The 12,371-nt window shown below is 42.2% G+C and overlaps 1 protein-coding gene across 1 annotated transcript in view; it reads left to right on the forward strand.

The window, feature by feature from the left end:
- The window catches only part of LOC141100704 (phospholipid scramblase family member 5-like), a 53,405-nt gene extending 41,057 nt beyond the window's left edge, over nucleotides 1-12,348 (forward strand). Inside the window, exons 3-7 of the mRNA XM_073589342.1 lie at nucleotides 4,753-4,945; nucleotides 5,134-5,245; nucleotides 7,483-7,582; nucleotides 11,061-11,119; nucleotides 11,659-12,348. Of these exons, the coding sequence (XP_073445443.1) occupies nucleotides 4,753-4,945; nucleotides 5,134-5,245; nucleotides 7,483-7,582; nucleotides 11,061-11,119; nucleotides 11,659-11,685 (491 nt within the window). The 3' untranslated portion in view covers nucleotides 11,686-12,348. The remainder of the gene's footprint in view (nucleotides 1-4,752; nucleotides 4,946-5,133; nucleotides 5,246-7,482; nucleotides 7,583-11,060; nucleotides 11,120-11,658) is intronic.
- The last annotated feature ends 23 nt before the right edge of the window (nucleotides 12,349-12,371 follow it).

Genomic DNA, 12,371 nt, shown 5'->3' on the forward strand with positions numbered 1-12,371 from the left:
CTCTTCAAAAGTGGCCACATAGGCGATGATGTCATCGAGGTAGATAAGTGTTGCTTCAAAATTCCCCCAGGCATCTTTCCATCAAGCGTGAAACGTCCCGGGGGTGTTGGTCAGGCCTAAGGGCATCTGGTTAAACTCAAACAGTCCCATGGGCAATATGAACGCCGCCTTTGGTCGGTTGTGTTCAGCCATGGGCACCTACTAATACCCGCTAGCCAGATCGAGGGGCAAAAAGTACTTCACCTTTCCCAAGGCACATAGGGACTCCTCAATTCTGGGCAATGGATAGGAGTCCCGCACTGTACAAGCACTCAGCCATCTGTAATCAATGCGGAAATGCAAGGTTCTGTCTTTTTTTACTCCACGCTGCAACATGTGAGCTAGCATCTCATTCACTTCTTTATACATCTGAGGAGGTATCTGCTGATACCTTTCCCGAACTGGTGCAACACATCCCGTAGGAATCTCATGGGCGATGGCTGAGTGCAATCAAAGTCATCTTCATGGTGGGCGAAGACCTCCTGTTAACGCTCTAACATAGCCTCCACTTGTAGCACTTTGAGGTGAAAGTCCCGTCAATTCAGCCCACATCTTCTCTAGGATCCGATGATTCCCCTTCGTGCTTCCAGATGAGTGTTCCGGTGCTATTGTGACGGCTAGGGTCCAGGGATCTCCTCGCATAGCTGCCAATTGCATTGCCTCAGATTGCACCAATTTTTCTGGCATTCCCAGGACCTGGGCCACTTCACTTTTAGGTGAAATGGTGAGACTGTCTTCTCCCAGGTTGACACAACGCACTACAACATTACCGCCATGGACTGTGGATAGTGTCTGGGCTATGAGGAGTCCAGGGGGTACCTGATCGTCTGACCGTGCGGTAGAGGAAGTTTAGCAGCTGCAGGAACCATCACTTTCCCCAGGTCTTTTCCTTCACTCAACGTTTCCTGAGACTGGGCAGCTCGAAACAGTTGCTGGAACACCTTTCGTTGGGGGTTTGCGAGCTCCACTGATCCAAAAAGACATCTTGTGGCTCACTGATCAGGAGGTATCCAATCTCTTTCAGTACATTCATTCTGAGAGTCCTTTTCAGCCTTCATCCCTCCCGCACACTCTGATCTCCATCTAGACCACCCCCTAATTACCGGCTCCCACTCTGGCTGCAGCACTTCTGGGAAATGTGGTCTAAACTAAGCTTCTGGCATGGTGATCACTTTTGACCCTGTATCAATTAAGCAGTGAACAGCTCATGCATTTACTTCAGCCCAGATGGTAGGGCTTGTGGAAATTATACCTCCGGGACTCTCGCTCTCTTCCTCGGTCTTTTGGGCTCCAGGCTGCGTCCCCCAGCTACGGAGCCCACTAGTTTAATGGCTGCCGTGTTAGGGACCAACCTCGTCTTGCACAGCCTAGTAGTGTCCAGTGTTTCCACACCTGTAGCTTGTCGGGTCCCATTTTTCACTGGGCTGTCTCCTTCCCTGGCGAGGCTCCACCGACAAGCAGGACTCTGAATCACTCTTATCTCTTGATGAGGCGGCCACTCTCGATGTATCTTGGGCCAGAGAGGGGACTCTTCTAAAGCTGGACCACTCTTCCTGCATTTCTCTCCGGATTTCCCGGGCCCACGCCAGCTCAGCTGCAGGCAGGATGGGAACCTCATTGACCCTAACTGCTAGGGCAGCCACCCATTGTTCTTGCTCTCTCACGTGTCTCTGCCCCTATTTCTAAGAAAGTCACATGTTCTCGCCAAGCCAGTTTGAGTGGCATGTCCCTGAGACCCGACACAAACTGATCTCTCAGTATCACATCAGGGGTCCCCACTCCTATGGCCTCCACATCATCCTGCTTAATGATATGCGCATTCACCTTCTGCATTATCAACACCTCTCCATTATTAACCAGGCTTAATGTCACCTTACAATAGCAGCATTAACCCCTTATTACTCCATATGCCACCCACTACAGGGCAATGGGAAGAGAGAGGCTAAGTGACGGAATAGGCGCATCTTACAGATGCGCCTTTTCAGGGGTGGCAGATGTTTTTAGCTGGGGGGGGCAATAACCATGGTCCCTCTCTAGGCTATTAATATCTGCTCTCAGTCACTGGCTTTCCCTCTCTGGAGAAAATTGCGCGGGCTCCCACGCCAGTTTTTTCTGTGAATTAATACTTTAACACCTACAGCTCCAAAATTTTACACACACACACTAATAACATTATTAGTGAGGGACATATATAAATCTAACGGATATCTAATGGTTTGCTGTATGTAAACCATGTCTCATATCCTGTCGGGTTCTCTAATGATAATACAGATGCCGACAATTGAATTATCACCTATTCAGCTATCTATATCTCTATGAAATATATATATGTGTCAATGACATTTTATATATATATATATATATATATATATATATATATATATATATATATATATAAAACTATACTATGCGTATACATTTATTTTATCCAGTCTATTTTAGCCTGTCAGTGTGATTTACAGTATAGCACACTGAACTGAAATGCCAGCTTTTCTAAAGGACACCGGTGCGCATTTCTCACAAGTCACATGCATGGTCCGTGTGTAATCCGTTTTTTTCTTGCACCCATAGACTTGCATTGGCGAGTCTCGGGCGTAATACGGTGCAAATCACAGCATGCTGCGATTTCTCTCCCACGTATAATACCGGCGAGAATAAAAACAGATGATGGGAGCTGCCCCATAGGGTTACATTGGTCCGAGTGCTAAGCCATTTTTTAGCGCATAGCACTCGTCTGTATTTCTCTCTAGTGTGACTCCGGCCTAATAGTCCTTCCTGTTTCACTGTGCTGTACCATGTGATGTGAAATCTAGAAGGCATTTTGTGAAATCTCGAGCAGCTGCACCTGACGTCATTAGCCCCCTCTCTGATTCTTTCCCAGTGTGTGAAATGGCGCTGGGCATTTTTTTCTCTCGATCCTTGTGGATCAAATCACACCTGAGGTCATGTCATCCTTCTTTAGCTGATGCAATCTGTAAAAAATACGACAAGGATTTTTTTGATGATTCACACAAATCGAATATCAAATTCTTCCAATTCACCCGGTCCAGTAAGTTTAATAAAATTTGACTCAAATTCAATTGACATCAAATTGATTTGATCTTTATGCTACAATCACTGGTGTACAGTCATGGCCAAAAGTTTTGAGAATGACACAAATATTATATTTTCACATGATCTGCTGCCCTCTGGTTTTTATGTGTGTTTGTCAGATGTTTTTATCACATACAGAAATATAATTGCAATCATATTATGAGTAACAAAAGGTTATATTGACAGTTAGAATGAGTTAATGCAGCAAGTCAATATTTGCAGTGTTGACCCTTCTTCTTCAGGACCTCAGCAATTCTCCCTGGGATGCTCTCAATCAACTTCTGGATCAAATCCTGACTGATAGCAGTCCATTCTTGCAAAATCAATGCTTTTATTTTGTCTGAATTTGAAGGTTTTTGTTTGTCCACCCGTCTCTTGATGATTGACCACAAGTTCTCAATGGGATTAAGATCTGGGGAGTTTAGAGGCCATTGTCCCAAAATCTCTATGTTTTGTTCCCTGAGCCATTTAGTTATCACCTTTGCTTTATGGCAAGGTGCTCCATCATGTTGAAAAAGGCATTGTTGATCGCCAAACTGCTCTTGGACGGTTGGGAGAAGTTGCTCTTGGAGGACATTCTGGTACCATTCTTTATTCATGGCTGTGTTTTTAGGCAAGACTGAGAGAGAGCCCATTCCCTTGGCTGAGAAGCAACCCCACACATGAATGGTTTCAGGATGCTTGACAGTTGGCATGAGACAAGACTGGTGGTAGCGCTCACCTGGTCTTCTCCGAATAAGCCGTTTTCCAGATGTCCCAAACAATTGAAAAGGGGATTCATCAGAGAAAATGACTTTACCCCAGTCCTCAGCAGTCCACTCCCTGTACCTCTTGCAGAATATCAGTCTGTACATGATGTTTTTTCTGGAGAGAAGTGGCTTCTTTTCTGCCCTCCTTGAGACCAGGCCTTGCTCCAAGAGTCTCCGCCTCACAGTGCGTGCAGATGCACTCACACCTGCCTGCTGCCATTCCTGAGCAAGCTCTGCACTGCTGGTAGCCCGATCCCGCAGCCGAAACACTTTTAAGAGACGGTCCTGGCGCTTGCTGGTCTTTCTTGGGCGCCCTGGAGCCTTTTTGGCAACAAGGGAACCTCTCTCCTTGAAGTTCTTGATGATGTGATAGATTGTTGACTGAGGTGCAATCTTTCTAGCAGCGATACTCTTCCCTGTTAGGCCATTTTTGTGCAGTGCAATGATGACTGCACGTGTTTCTTTAGAGATAACCATGGTTAACAGAAGAGAAACAATGATGCCAAGCACCAGCCTCCTTTTAAAGTGTCCAGTGGTGTCATTCTTACTTAATCATGACAGATTGATCTCCAGCCCTGTCCTCATCAACACCCACACCTGTGTTAATGGAGCAATCACTGAAACGATGTTAGCTGGTCCTTTTAAGGCAGGGCTGCAATGATGTTGAAATGTGTTTTGGGGGATAAAGTTAATTTTCTAGGCAAATATTGACTTTGAAAGTAATTGCTGTTAAGCTGATCACTCTTTATAACATTCTGGAGTATATGCAAATTGCCATTAGAAAAAATGAAGCAGTAGACTTTGTAAAAATTAATATTTGTGTCATTCTCAAAACTTTTGGCCATGACTGTACTTTAATTTGTTATTGTAGATTCCAGTTGCTTGTGTTACCAGTTGTGTGGCCCTGCTCGATCTTCCTGCCTCCGACTGTGTGACCAGAGCAGAGAGGAAGTTCTAAGGTTCTGTAGACCCTACCGGGTGGATGTGTGCTGCTTGTTCTGCTGCCTCATGGTCATCAGAGTATTCTCTTCATCTAATGCTCTCCTAGGCTTTGTTCAGCAGAGGTCAGTATACAGTTCTATAAGCTGTCCAATAATATCTCCCAATTCACAGTGGCAGAAAACATAGCTCTGGCACGTGGTTATCACAAGGTTGGCAATTTTTTGCCATAGTAAATCCTACAAATGAAAATTTGAGGTTAATAACTGGACCAAACATAGCTCAATGCTGCCTCTATCCTTTTCTGATTCAGATGGAGCTTGTTTAGTCCAATTCTCTCAGTGCATGACTCGGAGGGACGGAGAAGAATGGACATTCGCGGCCCCTGGAGTGCGGCCCGCTGTCACTCTGACCAGGAATTCCAGGTATCACTATGTATTGATGGACTCATTTTTCCCTGTATGGAAAACTGCACAATCAAGAAATGGCAACTGTTTTGGTTCTCAGTATTGTAAGATTTACCTTGGTGCTAAATTTTCCCTTTTAACACCAGTTTGTGTTCATTTAAGCAAATACGGTTTTGTTTTGGAAAAAAGATGGGATTTATTTGTGAATTATTTCAAGGCAACGGTCATAGGAACGTTCTCTCATGCGAAAGAATTGATCAGATTATGCGAATCACACTCTGATCGGATTTTCTTGGATGTGGAGGATTTTTTTTAAAAAAGAACCTCCATTTTCTCTAATCAGTGTGTCCATGAAAACATGAGAGCAGTCTGATGTTTTCCCATAGACATGAATGGACTAGTACCATTCAATATCAGGTCATACAGGGTCCCAGGAAAAAAAAATCAGACGTGCACAGCCCTATAGAATAACATGGGGATGAGTGCTGTCCGTCAAAATTACAGATAGCACTTGTCCGATTATTACGATCATGTGCACGAGGCCTTAGTGCTCATTCACAAAAAAATGCTACCTATGTCATCAGTGTTTTGGATTAGTTTTTGATCCGTGTGTTCTTTTTCACCCTCAGTATTTTTCACAGATGAATAAATACATTACAAAGCTTCCCCTATCCTTTGCAGTGTTAAACACAGACAGTAAACAGACCGTACACTGAGGCATCAACACTAAGTAGTCTATGTTGGTATAGGGAGAAACATATAGGCATAATATAAATGTATGGGTTTAAATATCTAAGAATTAGCATGTGCATATGTATTCACCCCTTTTGCGATGAAGCGTCTAAAAATTTCTGGTGCAAGCAATTTCCTTCATAAGTCACATGTTTAGTGAAAGGATGTCCACCACTGTGCAATCTAAGTGTCACATGGTCTGTCAGTATACACACAGCTTTTCTGAAAGGCCACAGAGGCTGCAACACCATTAACTAAAATGAACCAGTAACCAAACATCATGGAGACCAAGGAGATCTCCAGACAAGTCAGGGACAAAGTTGCTGAGAAGCACGTCAGGGTTGGGTTATTAAAAAAAATATCACAATCTGTGATCCCCCAGAGCACCATCAAATCCATGATCATCAAATGGAAAGAACATGGTACCACAACAAACCAGCCAAGAGAAGGCTGACCATCAACACTCTCAGCCCAAGCAAGGAGGGCATTAATCAAAGAGGCAGCACAGAGACCAAAGGTAACCCTGTAGGAGCTGCAAAATTCCTAAGCAGAGACTGGAGTATCTGTCCATATGAGCACAATAAGCCGTACACTTCATAGGAGGTGGCCTTTATGGAAGAGTGAGCAATAAAAAAAAAAGCCTTTACTTACACACAAAAATTGTAAGGCTTGCTTTGAGTTTGCCAAAAGACTCTCCAAATGTATGGAGGAAGGTGCTGCGGACAGATGAGACCAAAAATGAGTTTTTTGGCCACCAAAGTAAATGCTATATGTGGCGCCAAACCAATGCAGCACATCACCCCAAGAACACCCTCCCCACAGTGAAACATGGTGGTAGCAACATCATGCTGTGGGGATGTTTTTCTGCAGCATGGAGAGGGAAAATGGTCCTAGACGAGGGGAAGATGGATGGAGTGACATACAGGGATATTCTTGAGCAAAACCTGTTTCAGTTCATCAGCGATTTGAGACTGGAAGAGGTTCACCTTCCAACAAGACAATGACCCAAATCATACTACTAAAGCAACACTCGAGTAGTTTAAGGGGAAACATGTAAATGTTTTGGAGTCTCCGAGTCAATGCCCAATTGAGAATCTGTGGTCAGACTTGAAGATTGGTGTTCACCAGAGGAAACTAACTTGAGGGAGCTGGAGCAGTTTTGCCTTGAGGAAAGGGCAAAAATCCCAGTAGCAAGATGTTGAAACCTCAGAGAATTATGCAAAGCGACTTGCAGCTGTAATTGCTGTAAAATGAAGCTCTACAAAGTACTGACTTTTTAAAAGAAAAAAAAAGTGAAATTCCAGGTTGTGAGGTAGCAAAACACGAAGAAATACTAAGGGGCAGCAATAGTTTCACAAGTCACTGTAATAATTACAAATAAGGGCAAATATAAATCAATCTGCTTTTTTACATTTTAATTTAAAGTTAAATTTTAGTGACCTGTTAGAGAGGGGTTAATAAATGGGGCTTTGCTCTATTAGTTCTGAATGCAACAGAAACCCAATTTGCCATTGTGAATGCAGGTGACATCAGTGGAAGGTCAGGAGATTGCCATCATATGGAAGAGATGGCCGGGTTTTAATGAAGAGTATAACATGGATCATGACTTCTTTGGCCTTGACAGTAAGTAAATTTACTAACTTGATAAGTCAAACGATGCTTATTGTTCAGTCAGGAGTATATAATAAGGCAAATATTGTCTAACAATCATAACACAGGTCAACGAAAAAAATTTTTTTTTCTGGTGTCCAAAATATTTTAATGAATTTGGGGTATTTTTGGGGTGCTGATTCTGAATATGTCATCAGTTTTGCCAGATTGGCTCAAGTTTTTGAGATTTTTGGTATCTTATTTATAGCACTTGTTGGTAAATGCGACGCATCATCTCATTAATTTCTTTGGATTAGTACTTGAACTGAGCAGTTCTCAATATAGTTTTGTGTTAATTAGTGTTCTAAAAGTTTGTTCATAGCTTGATTTTTGCACTAACTTTATGTTGTTGTCTGTTTTCCAGTGAAAAGCATGAACTCATCATGAAGAAGTTGTCTTAACGATCCAGACTCATTCTGTTACATTTGTGGTGAATATACACTGCCAAAACATAGAAGAAACATAACAGACTTCGTAAAAAAAGTGTATTTTGCCTATTTTGGGGTTATGCTTGGGGACCAAGACAAGTTTTGGGCACCACACATAGTGTGCAAAGCATGTATCGAATTATTACGAAAATGGAGCAAAGGACAAAGAAAAAGCTTCAAATTTGGTGTTCCAATGGTGTGGAGAGAGCCAAAAAATCATCATGATGACTGTTATTTCTGTGCAGTGCAAGTGCAAGGATTCAATAAGCATAAGAAACGAAAATGGGAGTAACATGGAATCTGCAAGAAGGCCTGTCCCTCATTGTGAAGATGTGCCTGTACCTGTGTTTACCATAAATAACAGTCATCATGATGATTTTTTGGCTCTCTCCACACCATTGGAACACCAAATTTGAAGCTTTTTCTTTGTCCTTTGCTCCATTTTCGTAATAATTCGATACATGCTTTGCACACTATGTGTGGTGCCCAAAACTTGTCTTGGTCCCCAAGCATAACCCCAAAATAGGCAAAATACACTTTTTTTACGAAGTCTGTTATGTTTCTTCTATGTTTTGGCAGTGTGTATTCACCACAAATGTAACAGAATGAGTCTGGATCGTTAAGACAACTTCTTCATGATGAGTTCATGCTTTTCACTGGAAAACAGACAACAACATAAAGTTAGTGCAAAAATCAAGCTATGAACAAACTTTTAGAACACTAATTAACACAAAACTATATTGAGAACTGCTCAGTTCAAGTACTAATCCAAAGAAATTAATGAGATGATGCGTCGCATTTACCAACAAGTGCTATAAATAAGATACCAAAAATCTCAAAAACTTGAGCCAATCTGGCAAAACTGATGACATATTCAGAATCAGCACCCCAAAAATACCCTAAATTCGATGAAATATCTTTGGCACCAAAAATGCTGTTGACCAGTGTAATATATTGTATACTTTATTTCACTGCTTGGCAACTTCAAGATCTATGCTTACGATCGGCACAAAATATAAAATGTCTAAAGCCAGTACCTTGCATCAGCATTTGTGAGCAGAGAACAGGAAAAAATATACAATGTAAACTACCTGTTCTGCCTTGTGGATCAAGTTCTGGTTTTGGCTTATAGTGATGCAAAATACTGAACTACACGAGCCCCTGCGAGATCTCCGTTCATTGTTCTTGAAGTGTGTCACAGATCTTATATGACAATCGCAGTCCCAGGCCGTGGGTAGGCTGGGTTTTCAAGCTCAAGGTAAATGATCTGGAATTCTAGTTCAATTTGGGCCAAAAACAAAACGGCAAGAACATGCCCTGAAGAAAATTGTTGCTCCATTTTTTTTTCCGTGAGCATGGCTTAGTAACAGAGGTGTATTCAAATATGACGTGCCAAAACGTTGGTGAAAAATATCGCAATGAAAAAAGCCAACCAACACGTGGTATGAAGCTAGACAAGTGTTTAAAAGATTCCCTAATTTTATCATCAAGCATAGTTCACTGTGATAACTTTTACAGTTTCAGACTGGCTAGTATACAAGTATGCCATCTAAATATTAGACAGGATTACTAAATCTGCCTCATGGGAACGAGATCATTCAGAGAGAACAGTTCTGAGAAAATTAAGCTTAAAGTGGTACTCTCAGGCGCTAAAATGGATTGCGATCTACATTCTGAAACTATGAAAGCTTATATCCTACTTCCTACTGTACATGTAAGTTCTTGTGATGTTATTACATCTCTCTGTGACTCCACGTCACAGCACTTGCTACTAGGGGTGTTCCCCCTCTCCTCTGGGATGCTTGTGTATAGCTTGTGACCTGTTGCTTAGGCAGTTCCTCCCCCTGACCAAGGCTCACTCCCATTCTGCTCTGCCTGAGCCTTCACAGATTGTATATGACTGGACTAGAAATGTGGAAGCGAGAGTTGGAAAGCTGGGACAGGCAATTGACATGTCACATACAAGTTGTGATGGTGCAGGAAGAGCAGAACAAGAGTGACGGGGAAGAAGGACAACAAACCTGTCCACCGACTGTGAAAAGCCTTGGTCAGAGGGATGGCTTGCATAAGCAGTAGGACAGTCACAGCATGGTGATCTCTGACGTACTGTAGTGTTCCTGAAGACAAAAGGCGCAGCAGTTCTATGAAGCGAGATCATAGTGAGAAGAACTCAATTCAGTTACATAAAAGAATAGGAAGAGGCATAGGAGTCTTTACAGTTATAGACAGAATGAAGATGGAAATACATTTTCATCTCTCCAAGTTATCCCTTGAAGGTAAGGCCTGTTTCACACTTCAGCTTTTTCTGTCAGTCAAAATCCGCCAAAATAGCGGAAAACGGATCCGCAGGCGGACTGTATGGATCCGCTGATGGTAAAAATTTAAAGGAACCACGCCTTGCCATCGATCTCAGCGGACGGCAAAAATTTGGCGGATCCGCAAAAAAACGGATCCAACGAATGGCCATCCGTCAAGATCCGCCGGTAATGCAACTCAATGGGGAAAAAACCGGATCCGTCAAGCAAAATGGCGGATCCGTTTTTTTTGCAAAACAAACGGAAGTGTGAAACAGGCCTTACGGAAGAAGTTGTCCACTATTATCCAAACCTCTTTTCAATGTCCGTATTGTGTCAAGAAAAAAGAAAAGCAGCTTTACCTCCCGGACCTGCACATCTCTGCTCCTAGCCCTGCATCCATCTCATGACATTAGTTATATGTCACGTGAGGGCTGCAGCCTTTCAGAGGTCGCCGACAGGCTGCAGCGTTCACACGTCTGTCAAACGGAATTGTGAAGGAAACAGCCCATTAGCGGACACTGACAATCAATGACACAAGATTGCCCCTGGATGCAGCGCTCAGAGCGGCGACAGTCTGGATTAGATTTTAGTGTACGCATTAAGGCCAGTGCCCAGCTCCTTAAAAGTAGCATTGTAAAATTATTTTATCTTTACATAAAACAAGAAAATAAAACGCCTTACATCTTTGGCTCTAAAAACAAGCCCTAATTTACCTTTTCTCTACAGTTTCAGCGTCCATTAGTCCCACAGACAAGGCTCTCCTGTTGTCAGCAACATTTCTGCTGGTAAGGCACAAATATTTGATTGCTGGATTGACACAATGTTTTGCAGGTTTTTTTGTGCCTTTTCTTACAATCTTTCAGATTTTAAAATTTCATTAACTTTTTTTTTTTTTTTTTTAAACCCTGGCAGTTTAAGCCAAGGGCTTCGCTGTACGACATAAAGGGAACCTGTCACCAGGAATAACGCCATTAGCAAGCAGGTATGGGGTTAATCTGCAGGATAATAGTGTCCCCAACCTGTACGGCGCCTACACGTAACCAGGAGAATACAATCTATATTCCCCCCCACCAGCATTCGGTACACAGTCATAGTGGCAGGGGTGGCGCCAATTCTATCACCGCACTATTTCTGGTGACAGGTTCCCTTTAAACACCTGGAAAAAAAAGCATGTGACAAAATAAAGTCACAAAAAACAGCATAAATCAATGGTATTTTTTTTTGTAAACCATTTAAAAACATTGAAAAAAAAAATTGAATGTGAAGGACTGTTCTCTGTTTTGCTGAAGTGACAAAAATGTTTATTGTCTATATTTCATTTTAGAACTTCATGTTTTTTGAGATGAGCTGAAAAGAATGCAGAAGAATGGAAAAGGAGTTTCAACAGGGAATACACAAAATTGTAACAAGCCCGGACTACATCTAAACTATTCTGGATATACTTGGTGGTATATTAATAAACCATACTGTACTAATCTAGGATTACAGATAGCTGTAGCGTGGTCATGTTTGAAGACGTCATCCAGCCATACAAAAATAAAATCTGGAACAAGCTTAGAAGATTTAAAAAAAATAAATAAAAAAGTCAAGCCCAACTCGAGGATCTTTCCCACAGCCGATTCCTTGTGACCACTGCAGCTAATCACTAATTGGCTGCAGCATACATGTTGATAGTGAAGCACATGAGGGCAGTCACGCTGCTAAAACACACTCACCGGTAACTGCAGGCAAGTAGAGAAACTGAACTGGATCTGAGGCTATGGGGGATCGGTAAGGATGATACGAATTTTATTTTAGAACATTCTAAGATGCGTCGTTCATTTTTAAATGGCAGGAAAACCCTTTTTAACTGTATTCTGGAGAAAAAAAAAAAGTCTAAACATGTACCCTCTGGCAGAATTCGGGGGGGGGGCCCCCAAGTGTTGCATTACAGACAAGGAAATATATGGATAATACTGAATAAAGCTTTACTCGACTGGTAAAGTAAATTTTCATTGGGGGAAAAAAAAAAAAACAGATCTAATGACCTGATCCATT

Source organism: Dendrobates tinctorius, unplaced genomic scaffold (genome assembly GCF_039654945.1).
Source record: "Dendrobates tinctorius isolate UK_male_01 unplaced genomic scaffold, ASM3965494v1 ptg000107l, whole genome shotgun sequence".
Taxonomy (NCBI): domain Eukaryota; kingdom Metazoa; phylum Chordata; class Amphibia; order Anura; family Dendrobatidae; genus Dendrobates; species Dendrobates tinctorius.